Source organism: Pituophis catenifer, unplaced genomic scaffold (assembly GCF_029215685.1).
Source record: "Pituophis catenifer annectens isolate HBS135680 unplaced genomic scaffold, rPitCat1.0.hap2 SCAF_1, whole genome shotgun sequence".
NCBI lineage: Eukaryota > Metazoa > Chordata > Lepidosauria > Squamata > Colubridae > Pituophis > Pituophis catenifer.
In genome coordinates, this window is record NW_027256881.1 from 306,035,868 (window position 1) to 306,059,293 (window position 23,426).

Here is a 23,426-nt window from a genome sequence, read left to right on the forward strand (position 1 = left end):
GCGGCTTTTTCTGTTTTTAATTTAAGCTGTTTCGCTGCTGGATTGCAGTTCACTCGCAGAAGCCCCCAGCGAGGAAGAAATTCCCTCCTGGGGTGTTTTGGGGAGTGAATTTTCTGTTTCTTTTCTTCCACATTAATGCTTGTTCAGGTTTGACTTCTAGTGGGCAGCGCTTCCCTTCCTTCTCTCTTATATGAACAAGTCCCCGCGATCATTTTCCGCTCGCTGTTACGACGTGGCTCGCGATGGATTTAAGTATATAGAAGTGGGGAACGATTTACAGCCACTAAATTCGGAACATTGAATTATCCTCATGTACTGTCTCCTGCCCAGCGTATTTTATTAACCTGTTTTATATCGATTATGGTTTACTCGATATAGTGAACTATAAGGATAAAAAACGAGTTTGCCTGCTACAGACTTATTTAGGAACGGAGGGCAGGGAGCGTATAGAGAACCAAATACAGCTGAATTCTCTTTGGGTGCCCCTGAATGGGAATGTGTGAAAGCTGAAGGCACAGCATGAGAGCTAATTGACCGAAGGGGCTTCTGCACTATGAGAAGGTGGGAGTAGTAAGTTTCCTCATTCCTTTGGATTTTCCTGGAGATCTGTCCCCTTTTTTTCTCCTTGATATATAGGATATCATGTCTCAGGAAAGTCAACATGGGAAATGGACATTGTCCAGTAGTGAAGATGAGTTAGCTGATTCTGAGAAGCCTTCTACCTCTGTGAAGCAGACAGGCCAGGAAAGTAAAAAGAGTGGCCACTCTCACTCAGAGGCAAGGAAAGCTGCTCAAAAGAGAAAAATGTCTCCTCTGAAATATGTAGCTGGAAACTTTCCACAGGAGGCGGCTTCAGATCAGAAATTTTCCCGGGAAGACTTTGGCTGGTGTCTTTCCAGTAGTGAAGATGAGGATCTTAAAACCTCAAGTGGAAATAGAGATGCAATAACTACAGTCAGAAAAGCAGAGAGTGGTACGCCCATGGAGCGTAAGATTTCATCAAGTCACAAGTCTGCAGAGCCATCTGAAGTGCAGGACACATGGGATCTGTTGAATGGGCAGAACCCTTTCAGATTCTTCCTCACTAAAGTCAAAGGAATTAAGTCAAAGTACAATTCTGGAGCCCTTCATATAAAAGGTAAGCAATATCAAAGGCAAAAATATTGTGGGGAAAATGTGATGGATGCTTTTTTTTTCTAAAATAATTACTATATACATGTTGTAGTTGGCATATAAGCAATGTAATGCAGTAACAACCCGAGGCCTAACATTACCTAGGAAAACTTTGCCCCCTGCTCAAACTCCCTATTTGTTAATTTAAAAAAAAAAAGATTAATTTATAAAAAACGAATGGGAAACTAGCATGCTGAAGAATATCAACCTCAATGATAGTCTGCATTTTCAGCAATGCCTCTGGGCTCCATATAGACCCCAAAGATATTCTTAAAAACTAAATTGGTGGATTCTGCAAAATGTGCCTTCTGACCCAGAAGAGCTTAAGAATTTCTTACATAATTACCAAATTGGCTTCAACCAATCAATTATATTTATGGCCAAAAGACCCAGAAGATTAAATTTTTCTGTGTTTTATGACTCGCATTTGCAAAATACAAATGAACTCAATTGAAAATAATAAATAATAGAATTGCTATATCTTGTTTGATATCTGTGATGGCTTGTTTTTCTAAGTCGTCTTTTTAAAAAAGTATTTATTAAGATACTAAGCATGGTAATTAGCTTGAACCAGAAATTTTATTTTGTTTAAATAAATCATGAAATGTAAAGAAGCTACCTTTTTTCCTAATTTGGATAAACCAGAATATTGCAATTACCCGGTAGTTGAAAATAGACCTAGCTGCTTTCAGCTGGCTATAGTAAGGGAGGCTGTTTATGTTGTAATTTAATATATCTGCGTATAACAGGCAAATTACATATACAAAATATATTAAACGATGGTTTAAGTAATGTAAATAAAAATAGCTGGTTGCACTCACACAGCATGTTAAACATTGTTTTCCTGCTATATGGTCATGGTATAACTCATCAAATTTGTTGGTTTGGGTTTCCTGTAATGTATGAACCTGATCTGGGCAAAATCTAGGATTAGTTGCTTGAAATTGCTAAAAAAAAAATTATTACCATTTCAGGTGTGCTTGCTGTACTTAAATACATCTTTTTTTTTTCTTATAACAGATATTTTATCTCCTCTTTTTGGAACTCTTGTATCTTCTGCTCAGGTACATTTTATTTACTGTCCTTTTAATATAAAATAGAGATCATTTTTTCTGTGGTAGTCTCAAAATTCAGAATAGTCTTTTGGAAATGTACAATTAAAATAGCTCTGTATATTAAAAAGGCCCAAGAGCCATGGTAAAATGATAATTTTATTAAGACCGATATCACAAAATAGGTGGTCGTTCTAAAAGACATGAAATTGTGTGTGCGTGTGATTTACTTTTTATTTTAATGGTATTAAAGAATAAATATCCATTTATATTAATACATTTATGAATTTACATATTCATTAGAAATCTATTATGGGGGGGGGATAAGTCAACATATGTAATGTTTTAACTTAAGAACTACTGTTGTAGTCCCCGCTCTATGGTGCTTGTCAGGATCTCTGGGTACAAAAGTTTAACCAACTAATTATGATATATTTCATATGTTTTTAAATTTTCTTAGGAAACCAGATTTATTATTCTCCAGCAAATCAAGATTGTACATTAAAAATACAGCCAGATTTACCACACTTGCTGTTAAGTAATATAAGTTGGGACCAACAGTTTGGAAAATTGCTTGCTTAATTAGCTGTTTATTCTTGAGAGAATATCCATGCATAAATTAATAGAATGTGTGTAATTAGGCTCAATTAGGAGAAACTATGATCTACCAAAATCCTGGCTTAAATTTTGCATCTGTATTTACATTGTATAGAATGGCATTTGTTAATTTTCTAATATAATGTTTGTGTTTTATGGATAAGGCAGCATACAAATCTGTATAAATATAGGTACAACTTCTAACCTGCTGTCATTCATAGGCATAATATTGCATTCCCTTCCTTTTGATTTCTAAAAACTATTTTTGTTTTTTCCCCATGACAAAGTTTAATTATTGTATAGATGTGGAATGGCTGGTCCAACAATATCCAAAGGAATTCAGGTACATAAAAGAGTATCAGTATTTAATTTCAGCTTCCATTTTGTATTTCTAATTCATCTGTGCTAAATTTACTGTTGTGGATAGTATTGTGAGATTGTGTTATTTGCTACATTGGATAAGAGAAATTAGTTTAAGGATATAGCAACAGTATCGATCTTTCATTAGAAGATGTCACTCTTTAGAGAAAACAAAGAGAAAACATAGTTTTGCACTGAAGAACTTTAATTCTTAACATAACTTTTATTTAAAAATATAACATGTTTCAGTTGTATTTATAAAAATATTTTCTCTTGTTAAATAATCCATAATCTTCATTGATAATACTAGGATAATATCCACTGAATTAATTTAAAATAATCACATTGAAGCAATAGATGTTTTTGGTGTTTTCTGGTAGAAAGGTAGCATTTACATGTACAGTAGTTTCTGCTTTATGTAAGAATTCTGTTCTAGAGAGTTTATGTTGACTTCTAGGCTTCTTGGATTGTGCCTTGTGCACAAAATGGCAGGTGTTATTTTCATAACTCTTTGTGTCATGTTCAAATTACGTTATTCAAGGGCGATATAACCCAGAGATTGTCTGCTACATGCCTACTAGGTATTCAGATACAAGAAATCTTAGCCAGTATTGGCTGATAGATATGATTGAAAATTCTGGTGATGTAATCCCAATGCATTGTGAAATAAGTTTCTCCGGTCTATTTATAAAGTTGAGCAACACATAGAAAAGGCAACCTCTTTTCCGTCATTTTCATTTCATTTTTCATTTTATTTAATTTGTATACCGCCCTACTCCCGAAGGACTCAGCGCAGTGAACAGGCACATAATAAAACACATAGAATACATAGAATCCCCCTGAATTCTGTAAGGAAATACATCTGTTCATTTTTATCCTCTTTAATTTTTCCTACCAATCTTCTTTACATTGTGTGGTGCTGAATTGTGCTGTCCTCCTTAAGTCATCACATATATGAAGGTGGGGATGAAGACAAATGGAAGGGAAACTGAAGTGTGATTACAAATTTCTTTCAGAATCCTTGTGGGAAAGGGAGGATACCCTACCTTATTTTGTGCTTGCAGTGCATAAGAGCTTTCTTCATACTTGCATTTGCTTTCCAGGAATAACTACCTAAGTATACAATGTTAGAGGCTATCATTTTTGGAAGTGGGAAGATAAAGTTGACCTTCCCATGCTGCTGTGAATGCAGGTTACATTTTTAAGGTGGAAGGGAAAAAAGTGTGAATAAAACATTTCATAATTATCCTTGAGAATGTAGCTCAAAATAATTTTAAGACAATTAAGCTGTTTCAAATAATAATTAGAAGCTTGTGCAAGTGAATTTATGTATATATATATATATATTTAAACTTAGGGACAAACCTTTATTAATAGTCCATGGAGAGAAGCGAGAATCCAAGGCTGAGCTACATGAAGATGCTCACCCTTATAAAAATGTTCGTTTATGCCAGGTAATCACTTTTATTATCACGACATTAACCAAAAGTATACACAGGTAGCCCTCAACTTACAACCACAATTGAGCCCAAAATTTCAATTGCTAAGTGAAACAATTGTTAAGTGAATTTTGCCCCGTTTTACGACTTTTCTGGACACCGTTGTTAAGTGAATCACTATAGTTGTTAAGTTAGGAACACGGTTGTTAAGTGAATTTGGCTTCCCAATTGACTTTGCTTGTCAGAAGGTCACAAAAGGGGATTACATGACCCCAGGACACTGCAATTGTCATAAATATGAATCAGTTGGCAAGCGTCTGAATTTTGATCATGTGGTCTTGGGGATGCTGCAATGGTCATAATTGTGAAAAACAAGTCTCTTTTTTCAGGGCCATTGTAACTTTGAATGGTCACTAAATGAACTGTTGTAAGTCAAGGACTACCTGTAGTACTCTAACCTGATACTATAAATTCATCATCTAGCAAGCATGCTCAAAAACGTACCCCCCTCCAATGTTTTCATGTTCAACTTTTGAAATTTTTTTCTGTGTATTAATGTGATCATGTAAAGCTGTTATTACTTCTGTTTCCTAAAAAATGAACGTGTGTGTGTGTGTGTAGGTCTTTGGTTTTTCGGGTTTTCTCCCGCGTAAAATTGGGAGTGTCTTGGCGACGTTTCGACGAAGTCTCATTCGTCATCTTCAGGCTGGTGTTTTCGGCTTCGTGCTTCTAGGAGCAATGTGTGATCGCAGCTTTGTGTGAACATTGCTCCTAGAAGCACAAAGCCAAAAACACCAGCCTGAAGATGACGAATGGGACTTCGTCAAAATGTCGCCAAGACACTCCCAATTTTAAGCGGGAGAAAACCCGAAAAACCAAAGACCTACATACAAACACCCGCGAAAACCTCAGAAAACAAATATATGTATATATGTGTGTGTGTGTGTATTGATGTATGTATCTTTTCTTTTTATGTACACGGAGAGCATACACCAAAAACAAATTCCTTGTGTGTCCAATCACACTTGGCCAATAAAGAATTCTATTAGATAGATAGATAGATAGATAGATAGATAGATAGATAGATAGATAGATGAATATATGAATATATATGAACATATGTATATGAACATATATATATGAACATGTATGTATAAACATAATGTTCTACTTAAACCTTCCCTAACTTGGCATTTTTTTTGTCTATATTAGGACTGTAATTTTCAAAATTCCCAGTATATATGACTATGTTTACTGGGAACATTGGAAATTGCAGCTTCAGCTCATCTGGATGACAATGGCGTTGAGATACAATCTGAGAAATTTAAAACAAATGTGCAACAATTTATTGTTTATGATCTGTGAAGTATCTTTAAATCAAAGATTATATTGTGTAGTATTAATTATAAGAGGTTTAATGTGCAGTTTGTGCAGCAGCCACCAGAGTGCATCAATATAAAGCAAAAAAAAGTATTTTTACTATTATTTCCATATAATGACAGGTGCCATATACTGAAAAACATATTTTTAAACTATGTTCTTATTGTAGGCAAAATTGGATATTGCCTTTGGAACCCACCACACGTAAGTAATTTATCATAAATGCTGAATGTCTGCTGTAGAAATATCTTGCAGTAATTATATTACTTTGATAAATGCCACTGTGATTGTAGAAATAATTACAATCATGTTGTTGTGTTTGAGTACCGAGAAAATACAAATAAAATGCCAATTATCTTGGTATACCTCCTCACTATTTGTTTTCTCCACCTCTTTTGCTTTATAAAATACTGTTTTAGGGTAATCTGAGTGCTCTTTGAATTAATAAACCTAATTCATTTAGCATTCCCCTTCCAGAATTCTCAGAAGTAGCTACACTTGGTGAAAATTGCTTGAAAGTGTTATCAATATATGGGAAGGTTTTCTCCTGGAAAGGAAAATGCTTTATTATAAAGTGATGGGCTTATAATAAAAGGTTCAATCTTATAAATCTCAACTCTTTTAGTGTTGAAAATACTATGTCAATTATAATAATGGTTTATATAAAATAATTCATGCTCATATAGATTGCCTTCAGATGCATATTAATTTTGATGTGTTTTGTGTCAGATGCACTCTGTTCTGACCTAGGCCTCCCAAGATCATGAAGTAGACTCCTCGTCCCAATAAAACCTCTTTTATTTAGGTTAAAGGGAATTCCTCTCCAGCAAAGTCCCGGCAAACAGTCTTTCATGAGATTTCACAACTGCAGACCTTCATCAGGCTTGTAGAGTTGCCAAGCCGATATCTTCCAAACGCCATGCTATAGCAGCAATTACTTGGCAAGAAGCCAGGAACAGATCTTCACCCTAATGAATTGAACTAATTGTCTCCTGCAAACTCCCCTCCCTTTCGCTCCTCTTTATTCCCTATGGGAGGGGCCATTCACTGTTCACCTATGTTTTACTCCCGAGTCGGCCCTTGTTCCTTAGCTGTTCTCTTCTCCTGACAGCTCTGCGCATGCGCACATCTGGAACAGGCTCCAGCTGTTCTTCTGCCACACTGATATCCGACTCCGAAGGCAGCTGATAACTATCAGATGGTCCTGGCCCCGTCTCTGCCTCTGATGCAGAGCACTCATCAGAGCCTTCCCCAACTTCAGGACTGGCCCCATGTTCCCAACCTCCTCACTGTCTGAGTCTGCCACCAGCTCTGCTGGCTGCTGGTGGGCCACAACATACCCGGGGCCCAGTTACATTTGTACGTACAGTTACATACAGGGTCTTACAACCATGGATACTTTGAAAATGTATCAGAAGAAGGGCTTTAATGAGTGGGTTTTGTTTTAAAAATGGGTTTTCTTCTCAGGCCTTCACAAAAGCCTGAAAAGGATGAGTTTGTTTTAATGAATAGCAGAGTGGTGATCCACTTTTGCAAGATCCAAAGCACTTTTTACAAATAGTTTGTGAAGTGTATAAAACCTATTCTGTCATCTTTATACATTGGTCCACAGACATTACTGACTAGGATTCACAATTTTATATTCTCTACGTGGTACTATGACTTCTAACAATATTCACCAGATAAAGAGTTTGTATAATAAAATATGTTTTGAGGGATTAAATTTAGCAAACAAATTCCTTTTTGTTAAGTAAAGCCTAGTGATATTCATGTTTATTTTTTTATTTACTTAAAACATTTATTATAGGTAAGGTAGTTCTTGACATACGACCACAGTTGAGCCCAAAATTTCCATTGCTAGGTAAGGCAGTTAAGTGAGTTTTGCTCCATTTTACAAGATTTTTTGCCACAGTTAAACAACTCACTTCAGTTGTTAAGTGAATTCTGTGGTCATTAAGCAAATCTGATTTACCCCATTGACTTTGCTTGTTGAATGCCATTGGGAAGGTTACAAATGATGATTACATGACTCTGGGAGAGTGCAACTGTCATAAATACATGCCAATTGCCAAGCTCTCAAATTTCGATCACATGACTATGGGGATGCAGTTAAACCAAATCAAAATCTGGCACCATAGCTAAACTTTCACATGCAGCCCACAATTTCATCTCATCCTATCCCGAGTGGCATCGTGGCCCAGAGGTGGAGCTCTCGCCTCACAATCGGGAAGCTGTGAGTTCGATCTTAGGTAGCAGCAGATATTTCTCTCTCTCGGCGTGAAGAGAAAATATCTGGTGTGAACTCCACGTAGGCGTAAGGGAGGGAATCTGGCCAGTAAATGCTCAGCTTCATTCAGTTGCCCCAACTTCACCCCGATGCAAGGGATTACAGGGTTGTTAAAAGAAAAAAAAACCATCCTATCCCAGTGCTTAGGAGAAAAGCCAAATCTTAAGTGCTCTTCAGAACATTAAAAGGGTGAGTGCCTGCCAAATTTGAAGGAAAATTAGGTGTTGTTAAAATAAAATTTGTACGGTTGCTGCATATTTTGTTACAAGTTGGTAATTAATATTTTCTAAAACAATTTTCCCAGATAGTATTGTTTTATTATCATTTTAGGCTTTACTGTTTGCTGTATTTTGCAGCATATGAAGCATACTCTAAAGAAGTTTCTGCTTTAATTTCTAAACTATAAATATTTATAACACTAGCAGAACCATGTATAATCATGCAGTGAGTCAGTTATATGACTAGGTATATTTTTATTTCAGAACATTTTGATTCTCAGGTGCCAGTTTCTAAGGCAACCTAACTGTTTGGAGGAAAACATCAGGACAATATCGGACATTTTCTATTTAGAATCTATGGTGATTTAATTACTTTTTTAAGTGTTCACAAAAACAAGCTTACAAAAAGAGCATGTGACTATTAGATTTACTTAGCAATTTTTTAAGTGGGTGGTCATAGCAGAATCACATTTCAAATTGTGGAAATAATCGCATATCAGGGTACATTTTAAAATGGAATATATTAAATGCACACTGTTGAAATTAGACTAACTATTTAAAATGACAAATGCTTTTATAAAATGTCTTTAAAAATAAATGATGGAATTATATCAATGGAGAATTCATAGACAATATATTAGTCAATTATTTGAAAGCCCTATTCTCCAGGAAGCTAAAATCTTTTAATGGAGAGATTAGAGTCCCTGAAATTTATATATGTGTAATTGATTCTTCAAATAATCAATATGAGTTTTAAAGCAAAACTAAGGCTTTAGACAGGCCCCCACTATAGCCAATAGACTCAGCATAATACTTGTCATTAACTAAGAATTACAAAATCCTAATTTTAAAGCCATTTATAATACTGCAAGAGCACTAAAATGGTATTGTAACGTTGTATAAGCCTTCTATGCACCATGTAGCATACAGTGAATGAAGTACATGTTATAATATATTCAGATTGTTCAATATAATGGCAGTTGGTAATTAGGATCTACATTTAGGAAATATCACTCTTGAAGGAAAATTTTAGCGACTCAAATGGATCAATATCATTGCAACTCTTTTATAGCTGTATTGCAGTCTTATGTAAATGTGCTCTTCATTTTTGGCCTTGGCCTTTTTTAATTTTTATAGTATTTGATATGTAATTATTTTGGGGATATTTAAATTATTTTTACAGGAAAATGATGTTGTTGAATTATGAAGAAGGCCTTCGAGTGGTGATACATACATCCAATCTTATTGATGATGATTGGTACCAGAAAACACAAGGGTAAGAAAAATTATAATTTGATATTTTGGCCCATGACTGCATGCCACAGTTAATGCCTTCACAACAATTATTGAATTGGTTATTCTTAGAGGACACATTCTTGTTTATATATTAGTTATTTCTTCCAGTGTTCAAGGCAGTTTACATAATACCACTTCTTCCAGTTTTTCCCACAAAAGCAATCCCATAACTGAACTGAAAGAGAGCAACTGGCCAAAATCACCGAGTGAACTTTCACTGTGGGTGGTTGTGCATCTGGGTCTTCCTGGTCTTGCTCCTGCCCCCACATCTTAAATGCAATATCTTATTGGATTTTACTGATTTGATTTGTTTGATTTCAAAATATATCAGCAAATCTCCTGGTCCTGCAGATTTAAAAAGCAGTATCTGTAATAAATCCTATTTTTTATCAACTAAAGAATCATAAACAATATTTAATAATGTTACCCAGAAAGAAGCATTTCAAAATAAATGGTCTTGCATCATATAGATGACTTCTGAAATTATAGTGAATCTAATTAAATTACTGCATAATTTCCAGGGTGGTGCTGGATTCTATGAGTTCTCTACAGCTCATAGAAAAATATATTCTCTTATAATTGATGTCTACAATTGAGAAGGTAGTGCTTTGCTCTATTTCTCATACAACTCAGAAAGATAAAAAAAACTTTTTATTCAGGATAAAGAGTATTTCCTGAATATAGAATGTTCACTTTTAGAGAGAAAATGACAGAAAATATTTGGCTATTTTCTACATACTAGCTATTTGGCCATCTACATGCCCCATTTCATTCATCAGTATAAACAATACAATTCAGGGCTGTTGCTTTAATATCCTACGATTGACTTAATGAAAGTTGCTTAGGTCAGACTGTCCTGAACTTCTAAGTGTCTGTATGTCTGTCTTTCCTTTACAGAGATAAATTATGAATGAGGAAACTTAAAAAATTATTAAGCACCTTACTACTCTTGCCATGCTCTGTTTAGTGATACCTGGGTTTTTGTGAATCTTCATTTGCTCCTTATTCTTCCTCTTTAACACTTACATAGGAGCAACACATTTACAGACTTCCTTTTCTTTCTTCACATAGTGATAAAGTACTCAACATGGTGGGGAAAGGTTTATAAAAAGCCCAGATGTATTTGCAAATAGGTTGGGGATCCATTAGTATAACAGAAGCCATTTCCTTTATATAACTGAAGGAAATGAAGAAATACTGAATAATATTTTCTATTAAGGTGTCTTTGAATATATATACTTTTTTTTTTTTTTTACACAATATAGGCAGCCCTCATTTAACTACCACTATCAGGGCCGGAATCTTGGTCGCTGAGCAAAATGAGAGTTAGGCAGAATGTCACATGACTACCCACATGACTGGTTTGCTCATTGAATGCAATCCTGGCACTCCAGGTTCTGGTTGTTAAGGAGACACACACAGATTGTTAAACAGATGGAGTCCCAGATTAGGAACACAGGATGGGAGGGGAACACACTGGGAGGCTCCACTCAGGAACTGAAAATCCTCCTTGCCAAAATCCAAGCAGGATTTTTATCCCAAGTGAAGAGATACTTGTGTGGGCCTGCACCTGGCCTCCGTCGCCTACCTGAGGCACTCTGCACTCCTTACCTTACCACGCTGCTACTCTGCTCAGGAGCTGAAAATCATGCTTGGATTTCAGTTCCCTCTTATACCTAGGGGCTGGCTGAAAGAGCTGCCTCCCTAAGGATGTCAACTCTCTTCTGTACATTGAAGGGAGCTCTTTCCGTGGGGTGCAGATTTGAGCTCTGTTTCTGCACTCTGTGGGAGGATGTCAGTTTTTCTCTACGTGTGGAAGGGAACTTCTTTGATGGGGTGGAGGAATAGAGCTTAAATCATCAGGATCTGAGCTCCATTTCTTTACTCCATTGAAGGAGTTCAGTTCCCCTCAGCAGGTAGCAATTTCAGCCAGCCCACAGAGATGAGAAGAAGCCCTCTTGGCAGGTGGCAGCAGCTGGCAACCATCTGTACTGGCTTCCCCACAGACTTTCTGGGGAAGCTATCAGAAAAAAATTGCAAATGGCAATCACATGATCATGGGGCATTGCCAATTGGTCAAAAGTGGAAACAGATTGCTAATCACATGGGAGGGAGAATCACGTGATGTGGGAGGGAGGCAGAAGAACATTTTACAATGACCAGAGGACTTTACAGGCAATAAAACACTTTCTGCAACTATTGTAACTTCTAATGGGCATTAAATGTCTGGTTCTAAATCAAGGTCTATCTGTATGATTTCAAGACACAGTAAATGTTCATAACTCAAGTTTGATAGAATATGAAGGATGTCATAACTGAGTTTAACTTTGCTTTGCAAAAAACAAAGTGAATGTGTGTCTTCTTTTTAAACTTTTTAATATTTGTTAATGCTAATTTATTGCTTTACCTTTTAATATTTTAGAATATGGCTAAGTCCTTTGTATCCAAGATTGCCTCCTGGGAGTGCTGAGTCTGATGGTGAATCTCATACAAATTTTAAATCAGATCTCATCAGCTATTTGATATCTTATAAATCGGCTAGTCTGATGGAGTGGGTTGAAATAATTAAGCAACATGATCTTTCAGAGACAAGGTATATAATTCAATGTATGCTTACATTAAACAATTTCTCTCCAGTGTTCCAGTGTTCATTATAGTTATAAAAATAATGTGTTTCAATATAAACAATTTTTAAACAATAAAATTCATTGAAGTAGGTTACGGCATTGAAGATGCATTTATGTAAGTTGGTTACTAAAGGTAATGTCAGTATTTATTTTGAAAAGCATTTTGTTCGTATGTTCAGCAATTTAAGTTAGACTCTGGGTAGAAGCTTTTTGTGAAGATGTGTCTAGGTTTTTTAATAAGCAGTAATGTAGTCTGGGAAAACAACTACTTTAAAATAAACTGTATTGTATGCTGTATAATTATGCTGTAATATATGTACTTTGATGCAATTTGGGAAAACACCAAACATTATGTGGTTATATTTTTATGCAGAGTATATCTTATTGGGTCAACTCCAGGTCGATACCAAGGTAATGCAAAAGAAAATTGGGGTCATCTTAAACTGAGAAAGGTACTCGATGTTTATGCCTGTCATTTTTCCTGTATTTCTGATAAACATTTGTAGAACTACGGAAGAGCTGGAATGTTTCCAAGTAAATATTTGTAAAATTATTTATTTATTTTATCTTTCATGTTTCTAAACTGTCCATCTAGACCACCCATCTCCCTCAAGGAGGGAATGTGAGTGGTGAAGAGGTAATCTTATGAAGAGGTAATCTTGTTACTCGTTATTGTTGAAAAATTCATTGCTAGGAGCTTTTCTAATAGAATAACCTTCAGACTTTAAAAAACTGTTAAGAGAATACATCATACACACATAAACCCAGTTTGTTTCAGTGTTAGGCATTTTCGACTCTCAAGTTACAAAAAAATACACAGATATAAACAAAAATAAAAAGCAGAACAACAAAAAGCAAAACAAAAGTGGAAAAATATGAACCATCTAGGCATGTCACTTATATTTCAAGTTTCAAACATGAAAATTTCAAATTAGAATAAAGCATATTCTGGAAAATTTGAATCCTGTATCAAACTAAACGCATTGCATCATTTTTAGTGCAAGAACTATGTTCAAAAGTGGATTAATTATACGTCTTGAATTCAGTCCTTAGTGTCCAGAATAACTTTTCCAATTTTTCTAAATAATTTTGTGAGCAATGAACAATTCCTCAAAAATTATCAAATTCTACATAATTCAATATAGTATTAACATCTTTAATTATCTAGCTGGCTATACAAATGCTGTTCTAAAAAATACCAGTAATTTACAAGACCAAATCATATGTATTAATGTTGCCATAATTTTTTTTACATTGCCACCGAGAAAACATATATCCTTTCAAATATATTCTTCCACAAATTCAATAAACGTGAAATGTAATATCTTGATGCTTGGTTTCATAAATGGACTCCATCAGAAGAGATAGCTTCTCCAATTTCTTTGAAGCAGTTAAAGTATTTTGTCCATGCTGAGATATTAAAACATGACTGAGTTGATTATATTGCCACTCATGAGAATTGGGGAATACAGAACTTCCATCTTGAGAAGTTGAGAAAAATCATAAAATAATAATTACAGAGGAATTGCTCTAAAATAATTGTTCAAGATTCCATCCATACATTCCAATAGAACACCTCATCATTTATTTTTAAACTTGAATTCTTTTATAAGGTTAATTTTTCATGAGCATGAGAATCTGATATACAGCTGATACCAAGCTGAATAATTGCCAAGACTTTAATGGAGATAAGTAACAATTTTTGGATGAATCACCAATGTATTGACATGTTATTAAACTCTCATTCCATATAAATTTGGATGATCAGGATTGATTGAGAATCTGGTGAACTAAAATTCAAAAGATAGTTATACTTACTCAATGAAATCCTTGGTGGCCTGCTTTCCAAAAATATTGAAAAGCTTCAGAATCCAGAGGTGCTAGCAGTTCTATGCATCCCTAGAACAGCACATTACACCCCTACTCCGCAAACTGCATTGGTTTCCATTTTGCTTCAAAATGCAATTCAGGATGCTGGTTTTAACCTTTAAAGACCTTCATTGCATGCTACGAATACATGAAACATGATTTCCCCTAAAATTAGATTAGCTGCTTCCTTTTTTATATTCCAGAAGACCCTCAAGACCAGTTTACATTTATCAGGCCTGGGGTTCCCAAGGGACCAGAAATACATTTAGATGGCTCCATTGCTGCAGTGACCAGTTTGTATTTTTGCACTTTGAGGTTTCTATATTTGTAGATTTTTATGTTTTATATCTGTGGTTCTTATCCCATTGTTGTACACCACCCAGAGTCACTTTTGGGGAAATAGATGACTATACAAATTTGATAAATGAATTGGACGATCTGTCCCCAACTGACCTTTCAGGTGTTTCAACAGTGAGCCCATTACCACTATAATTGGATTCATTCACTCTGCTGCTGTTTGTCCTTTTTTTCTGTTCCTTTCATTTTTCCCAGCATTATACGTACATTACATTATACATTATTTAATTAGCAGATTCATAAGAGATTTAGGCTTACTTTTGCAGTCTCAGCAGGCAAGGTTAGAATTTGATAAAAATAATGGTCAGTCAACTGATAAATGTTTTTTACAGGCTGTATGCCATCTTGAATTGTTCCAATTAGGCAACCCTGTATTGTTGTTGTTATTGTTAGGTAATTCAGAAATTTATGCCAAAAAAGTGTATTTGGATTGCTGCAACAATTGGTGGTTTCAATTCATTGTCCTTCAGTTTACAAAGGACTGGAAACTTAATTGGTTTTATGTAGAAATTGAATGCTGGTTTTCCCACTAATAACAGTGGATATGTTAGCCTGCGTCTGCCATAATGCTGGCTCACTAATACAAGAGTTAAAGCTCAACGTATCTGGAAGATATTCAGGAAAGTAAGATTTCAGCACGTCTGCAATAATTGCAGTCTGCACTGTTGGATAAAATATTGAACATATGCAACTAAGGAGCAGTGTCTTCATAAATGATCATTTGTGTCTCATCTGCTACTTAATTGAATAATTGAAAGTGATACAGTGTTAATACTTTATTGGTGTTGTTTCTGTTTTTTTACCCCAAACAGCTTCTGAAGGAACATGCAAGAAAAATACCTGATCAAGATTCTTGGCCTATAATAGGGCAATTCTCAAGTATTGGATCAATGGGAGTTGATCAGTCCAAATGGCTGTGTTCAGAATTTAGAGAAAGTTTGGGGAGTTTAGGAAGCAATTTGAAGACTCCTCCAAATGAAATTCCTATCCATCTGGTATTGGCCGCTTGATACATACATATGTGCGGGTCTGGACATGTGTGAGAGAGAGTCTGTGTGTATTTATAGTGTTTATAAAAGTTAGAACAGCAGAGCATCTGCTAGTGGGACATTTATTTACAGAATGTATTACTGTTAAAATGCACCTGCCCACACACACTGATATATATATGGGAGTTCTTGTTCCTATCTCCACCCTTAAAACGGGGAGAAAATCCTAACATATGAAACCAGCTTCCTGAACAGTTGCTATAGAGAAATAAATGTATGAAGAGCAAATATTGGCACTACAAAAAAATGAGCTATTTTGCCATCAAATTTTAAGAATATAGTCTGGATCTGTTGGTTGCTCATCTGTATTGAAAATACATTGTTCATCACAAAATCTCTGCTTTGCTTTTTTAAGTATTCAGATTTCAGAATGTGTATTTGATTCAACCAATCTTTGTCAAAGCAGGTACCCTGATTTAGTCATGTTTTGAATAAACATAAAAGTGTCCAGAAGCTAGTCTCTATGTTAGATTTTTTTTAAAAGAAAATGATAGCCGAATCTCAGAAAAACATAACACATGAGCTTTCAGCAAACCAATAGCAGTATCAAACTTGACTGGTATATACTCATGCTCTGTTACTTGGCAGTATTTTGATGATTGGTAAATTGTATAACATGCATGATGCATTTGTTATAACTACCTGGTATTACATTTGCTTTTATTTGTTTAGATTTATCCAAGTGTCGAAAATGTGAGACAGAGTTTAGAAGGTTATCCAGGTAATATATATATATATTCCTGCCTTGGATAATAAAGTTGTAAGACCACATGTCAAAATTAAATAATTAACCTTTTCTTTCTTTTTTAGCTGGAGGTTCTCTGCCATATAGTATACAAACTGCACAAAAGCAGCCTTGGCTACACTCTTATTTCCAGTAAGTAAAAATGTTGCCTTTATGGTTAATTAGGTTAATTATGTTTTAAAATAAAGATGTAATCAAATCTTTAAAACAAACACTGTGCCTTATCTTTCTAAAATGTTTTAGAAAGATATTAGTATTAGATTTGTCTTAGAATGTTCTTCATAAAAATCGAAACAAAGATTATATAAATTGAGTTTCAGGTGTATTGTAATTATTAGCCTTTTAAAATGGCTTAGTTATATGCCAATCAATCGATTTTCTAAAAATGCAACCTGACATCTCATATTTCAAACCAACCCATAATGGAAAAGATTAGTTATTTTTCTCTTGTGTACAGTAGTTTTGAAAATTCCCTCTAAGTTTATGAAAAGCTGCAAGTTGAATATAATTAATCTAGCCATAGCAGAACAAAAAAGTAATTATGTCCAGAAATCAAATGCCAACAAATGCACATGTCAGTAAAAGTTACAGTAAAACATTTTTTTTCTTTTCCATATGTATCCCTATTGAATTCATGTATATTCATTCGTGTATGTTACACTTCTCAACATTAAAGTATTGCTTTAGGTGTAAAGTATGAACAGCTAAACTGAGAAAGAGAAGCTAAAAAACATGAGTACAATATTTTCTATGTTTCTATTTAATCCTTTCTATTAATATAATTACTGGAATTGTTGTAGATTACAACTTTGCATGTGATTGGTAAGGATCGCTAAATCAGCCTTCCCCAAACTGGTACTATTCCATGCTGAGTGGAATAGTTCTGCTCAGAGTTTAAATCCCAATATACTTATAAGCCGTAGTGGCGCAGTGGTTAGAATGCAGTACTGCAAGCTACTTCTGCTGGCTGCAGTTCAATTCTCACCAGCTCAATGTTGACTCAGCCTTCCATCCTTCCAAGGTGGATAAAATGAGAACCCAGATTGTTGGGGGCAATATGCTGATTCTGTAAACCGCTTAGAGAGAGCTATAAAGCACTGTGAAACAGTATAAAGTCCAAGTGCTGGTGCTAGTGCTAGTGCTACTTGGAACACTGGAGTATTGTCAGGTGGCAGGAAATTGACCCAAACTATAACTGAAACAGCATCTTGTCTTTTCTATCAACTATTAGAATATTTATTTGTATTACTTTACTACAACTGTGTACCTGAACCAGATTCTTCCAATGTGTTATGTTTCCCATTATCCCTGCCATCAGGAATAACCTTTTTAGTTGGGGTAGATAGAAGCTATTAACCATTACACCTTGAAGTCACCAAATCAGAATATTTCAAGTAACATTCAGTTTTTAAAAAGGAGGAATAAAATACTTCTGGCTATGGATATCACATCCTGGGAATTAGAATCTAAAAACTTATCTTGGGTTTAATCTGAAAGACTCCTTTCTTTTGTTTTAACCCAAGCAAATGGTCAGCTGAAACTTCAGGTCGTAGTCATGCAATGCCACATATTAAAACTTACATGAGAGTATCCTTGGATTTCCGGAAGATTGCATGGTTTCTAGTGACAAGGTAAGTCTTTTACAGGTAGTCCTCGGCTTATAATTGGGACTGGAATTTTCATCACTGAGTCATGCAGTCATAAAGCAAGATGTCATGTGACTGCACCACTTAGCGGCCACAATCCCAACAATTCTCCTTGGCATCTGGCTCAGAATGTCAGGCACAGTTTGGAGAACAATGCAAGAGGCCTGGGAAGAAGGGCTGGCACAGCCTGCAAGTGGGTGCACCTTGTCAGCAATGGGAGGAATATGAAGATCAGCTGGGCACAGCAGACTGCAGAATGTGGACGGGGGCTAGGGATTTGCACTGAGGTTGCTGGCCATGATGTGGTTACTAATAGAGGCTGCACTGAGACTGAAACAGAAGTGGCAGCTGCTGAAGGTCCCAGGCCTCTAGTTCTATCCCAGCACTGTCTCCATCATCAAGGAATGCCACTGTGGTTGAGGGAGTTGAAGCATCCTTGTGATCATAAATGCAAGTAAGACTGCCAAGCACCCAAATTTTGATCACATGACTGCTACAATAGCCATAATTTCAGGCACAGGTTGTGAGTCCCTTCTTTCAGTTCCAAACAAATGGTCTTAAGTCAAGGACCGCCTATATGAGTTTTCCCCCCTATTTTTTCTCCAAATTCTTGCATTCTGTGCACAAACAGAAGTTTTTTCTTCTCCTTTTTGTTTATGCCTGCTTAGTGCCAATCTTTCCAAGGCTGCTTGGGGAGCTTTTGAGAAAAATGGCACCCAGCTGATGATCCGATCATATGAACTAGGAGTTCTGTTCCTGCCTTCAGAGTTTGTAAGTTCTGAATTTTAATCCTACACCCGGTTGCAATGAATGCAAACCGAGCCAATTTGCTTTTTTTTATCCACTGCTCAAGAATGTATTTGCATAAGAAAGTAAAAAGAAAAGTGTTTTTCTATGTGTAGCTCAGTTCCAAAGAAAATTATTAGTTACCCAATATTACGTAGGCTCATTTAATGGCTGTATTAAATTGCAAGACTACATTATACTTTAATGCTAGGAAAGGAGACTTATCTGAATCACCAATTTATTCATTTCTCCCAGTCATCTAATCACTCTTCATCCTTTATTCAGCAGGATACTTCTTTTCTGGAGTAACTACACTTCAGTCTTAAAAATAAATTGTGGGTGCTTTGAGGGCTGTAATCAAATGTCCAGTGGTGTCATTACAGACACAAGCTTTCAGCCTTTTATTTGAGAAGACAAAGGTGGATGAAGCAAAAATGATAAAATGATATGTTGCAGAAATTTGCTTGCAAATTGATTATACAACTGGGGATGCTCCAGATGTGAAAATATTCCCAGTTGCATTTTCTTGTCCAGTAGCATATACTCTATCCAATACTGTGCTGTCTCTATCCCTTCTCTTGGGAAATGTCATTAACTGTGATCATGGAAATGAACCTTTATATTTATTTTATGGAAGCTTATACAATCCCAAGCAACAATTTGATGCTTTCCAAAGATTTTGATTATAATTCTCAGAATTCCTTGATACAGACAATAATGATAGTGAATGTTACAAGCTGTGTTAAAATGTCTTAAGCAAGGCAGGTTGCCTATTCCTTCTTTAATCTTTTCAGTTCCTGGATAGAATATAAAGCTCCTTTTTTGCCTGATAGCTTTTCTTAATATGTACTTCTATTATTTGTGGGGTGCAACAGGGTCTATATATGGTATTACATGCGAGTAAAACATTTGATATTAAATATTTTCTTGGTTATTTAGAAAAGCATAAGACAACCACTTAGGATAGTATGTATTAAAAGAAGGTCATAAAATATAACTTTTAAAAAACCCAAATCTGGAAGAAAATCAACCAGTAAAAACTAGTCAAACATGCAGGACCCATCATCCCAGCCTTGGAGAGATATCTAGATTTTAAAAGCTTTTTTAAATATGACCAGCATGGGTATCGACTGTTGAGATTATATTTATTCTCCAAGAATTCAGTGTTTCCTTAATGGTATTTTAAATGTGAACATAATATACACAATTTTCAATCTTGAAAGCCACTCTACATTCATTATTTAATGGAATTAACCTACAGTATGATGTAGAACATTTCTTCATTTCAAATTAAGAAAGGTAAGTTGGTTTTTTGAGGTCTTGCTTAGTTTAAAGAAAGTAATTACTGAGTAATAGATTATCTGCTTTTAATTGTGGCAGATTGCTTATACATTAATTATTTGATTATAGTTGCTATTTAGACAACCTACCTAATAGACACACTGGCAGCTTGTTACTAACAGCACCATATTACTGTATTAGTTTTTGAATTTTGGTTCAATGCAATATTTTTTTTAGGGCTTGAATACAGAGTATTTCCAAGTAAAGGAAAACATGTTTGCTAATACATCAGTATTGTCATTTCCTGTTCCTTATGATCTGCCCCCTGAAAAGTATGAAAACAAAGGTAAGGCATTCTCCTTCTATATAATTATTTTTATAAGTAAAATTAATCCACTTGAATGAATGAAAACCATTTAAAATAATAAAGAACATGCAGTTGTAGATTACTGGGAAAAGAGGATTTAGAAAGGCCAAAACAGACAAGTAGGTAGAATTTTGTGAAGGAATTCCTGAATACATTTCTTAACTAAATACTCCATATGACAGCTGCTTAAATTACAATTGTTATAAGACTGTTTTCAAATCCAGCTGAACCCTGAAACTTTTGTACATTACCTCTTTGCCACTGTGTTGTTACAAACTTTTTGGAATAAAGATGAGATATAGCTTGAATAAATACAGAATGCTGCTTCAAGTGTTAAGATTATCAGTTGTTGTTATTAATTTGTGTAATGGTGCTGCAATTGAAAATACCACATTTCACTTGTACTATCATTCTCTTGCAAATCAACAATCAGCATCCTGTTACTAGATTCAGTGCACAAATTTGCTCCTGTTATTGAACTGCAGCTCCTCCTGGGTCTATTAAACAGTAGGCTTATTTTTTAGTTTCTTTCCAATTAAATGGCATTTAAAATGTCATTGAGTGCAATAGAATTGATGGGCTTTAAAAGCTAATAAATGAAAATGGAAGATCCTTTAGGATCTTTGGAACATTATTTTCAAAAGCTTTAATACAGACATTCCTCTTATTCATCACATTTCTGTTTTCTAAATAAGCAAAGTCTCACACAGGGTCAAAGGTTCATATTAATGTATCCTATGGCAGACTTATTATCATTCTTTATAGATATATACACCAAGAGCCTTGGTGGTACAGGGGTTTAAAGCACCCTGTTATTAAGCTTATTAAGACCAGCTGCCTGCAATTACTGCAGGGTTCGAATCTCGCCAAGGCTCAAGGTTGACTCAGCCTTCCATCCTTTCTAAGGTAGGTGAAATGAGGACCCAGTTGTGGGGGCAATAAGCTGACTTTGTATAAATATACAAAAGGATGAAGGCTATTGCTGAGCACATTGTAAGCCGCCCTGAGTCTTCGGAGAAGGGCGGCATATAAATCAAATTAAAATATATATATATATATATACCTATATACAATTTAGAGCCCTTCCAATCTCAACATTTCTGATGGTTTACAGTTTAAAAATGAGAAAAGTGCAAAAATACAGAAAAGAAAGAAATCCCAAACATCCTGAACACAAACATGCAAATGAACAAAACCATCCAACAGATGCTAAAAAATTTATCCTACCCAAGAGGTGGGAGAATGGTCATATATTTAATATCTTTCTGAAAATCATCAGGGTAGGAGCCATTTGGATCTCTGGAAGAATATTGGTCCAAAGGGCAGGGGCTGCAGCTGAAAAGGCATATTTCCTGACTCTTACTGCTTAACCAATAAGATCCAAAATGTGTCTACTCTAGCAGATCTTAGCAGATAGACACAAAGAGAGGAAGTTCAAATAACCAGGATCGATGCCCTGAACATTTTCATAGGCGATAACCAGCATTTCAAATTGCACCTAGAAGCCAAACATCAGTGCTGCTTACAAAATAATGGAGTCACATAAATCTAATGAAGTATGCCCATCATTGCCTGCAACTCTTCATTTTGAACCAGTATAAACTCCCAGTCATCTTCAAGGACAAGCCTGTGTTGAGCACATTTGTTAATCTGTTCATGACGTGACTGTTTGAAGGGCCTCCCAGTCCAGAAAAGGATCCAACTGGTAATGCTAGATGTATGCAAAGGCCCTCTTGGTCACAGCTGTCATCTGCTGCCTGTGAGCTGTGAGTCCAGATGGATCCCATATTGCATGCCACTTTTGAAGTGCAACTCCATTTAAGACCAAATATAACCAAAAAACCTTTGATTCTCTTATTGCTTTTAGGGTTATTGTATATATAACATTGCTCACTACTTAAAGATGGTTTTAAATAGTTGATTTTGTGTTATGAAGCAGTAAGTTTAAAAGCTAATTATATTTCAAGTAAAACTTATTATTAAACATTTCCATAGTTTCAAAGTAGCAGTACTGGATTATTTAAGATTAACTGGTTGGTTAGAAAATGGTTAAATTTTAAATGGCTAGCTTTAATAGAAAGAACTTTAGGAAGAGGAAATCTAATTTATTTTTTCTCAGTTCATCTTCGACTGTGATATAAGTCTGTCCTTTTCATTTGCTTTGCAGACCGCCCATGGATTTGGAATATTCCTTATATCAAAGCTCCTGATACACATGGCAATATGTGGGTTCCAAAATGAATAGTTTAAAGAAATTCTGAATCTTTATTCGGAATCATTTGAATATTTGTCAGATTTTATGCTTTATATCTGTACATTTTATTATATATCTGTACACTTGAAAAAATTCTTTGAATAAAATAAAAGATTTTAGGTTATTATTACTAACATTTTTTTTAAAAATAACTGCTTTGAAGATTAGCCGTACTAAATCTCATGATAAATCATACTTTTGAAATTACATATATGTAGATGGTCCTTGTTTAGTGACCTTAATTGGGATTAGCAATTTAGTCATTAAGCGAAGTGGTCACTAAATGAAATAGCTAATAATCTTATGATTTTACTTCATCTTTCCTTTGCTTTTACAGACCTGCCAAGTCATAAATATGATGATCATAAAGTTCTTTCATTACTAACAGAATATTTTTCATCACTGTCGTAACTGTATGGTCACTAAATGAGGCAATTGCTAAACAAGGTCTACCTGTAAATTAGAAAATTTTGAAATGGCCATGTCAGATCGTTGTCTTTTTTAGCCAGAATAACTAATTTTTTTAGGGAGAGTTTTGTAAAATTCTGAACATGATAAAAGAGAATGTTTACAAACAATTGAAATAATCTAACCAGCTGTTAGCAATTAAAAATGAAATTATATCTTTCTTTTTTTGCAAATA

The 23,426-nt window shown here is 35.1% G+C and overlaps 1 protein-coding gene across 1 annotated transcript; it reads left to right on the top strand.

The window, feature by feature from the left end:
• The first annotated feature begins 43 nt into the window (after positions 1-43).
• Positions 44-23,373, top strand: TDP1 (tyrosyl-DNA phosphodiesterase 1). Its single transcript, XM_070931490.1, has 15 exons — positions 44-1,138; positions 2,194-2,237; positions 3,110-3,165; positions 4,540-4,636; positions 6,171-6,205; positions 9,690-9,782; positions 12,225-12,395; positions 12,803-12,881; positions 15,468-15,650; positions 16,377-16,425; positions 16,515-16,581; positions 17,973-18,080; positions 18,764-18,866; positions 20,400-20,508; positions 22,697-23,373. Exons 1-15 carry the CDS (start codon positions 643-645, stop codon positions 22,768-22,770), a joined length of 1,764 nt encoding a protein of 587 aa, XP_070787591.1. The 5' UTR covers positions 44-642; the 3' UTR covers positions 22,771-23,373.
• The last annotated feature ends 53 nt before the right edge of the window (positions 23,374-23,426 follow it).

Coding starts and splice junctions, on each gene's coding strand:
- TDP1 (XM_070931490.1), top strand. CDS start 643: ATGTCTCAGGAAAGTCAACATGGGAAATGGACATTGTCCAGTAGTGAA. Junction 6,206..9,689: donor GCCTTTGGAACCCACCACAC/GTAAGTAATTTA, acceptor TTATTTTTACAG/GAAAATGATGTTGTTGAATT. Junction 16,426..16,514: donor GAGTTTAGAAGGTTATCCAG/GTAATATATATA, acceptor TTTCTTTTTTAG/CTGGAGGTTCTCTGCCATAT.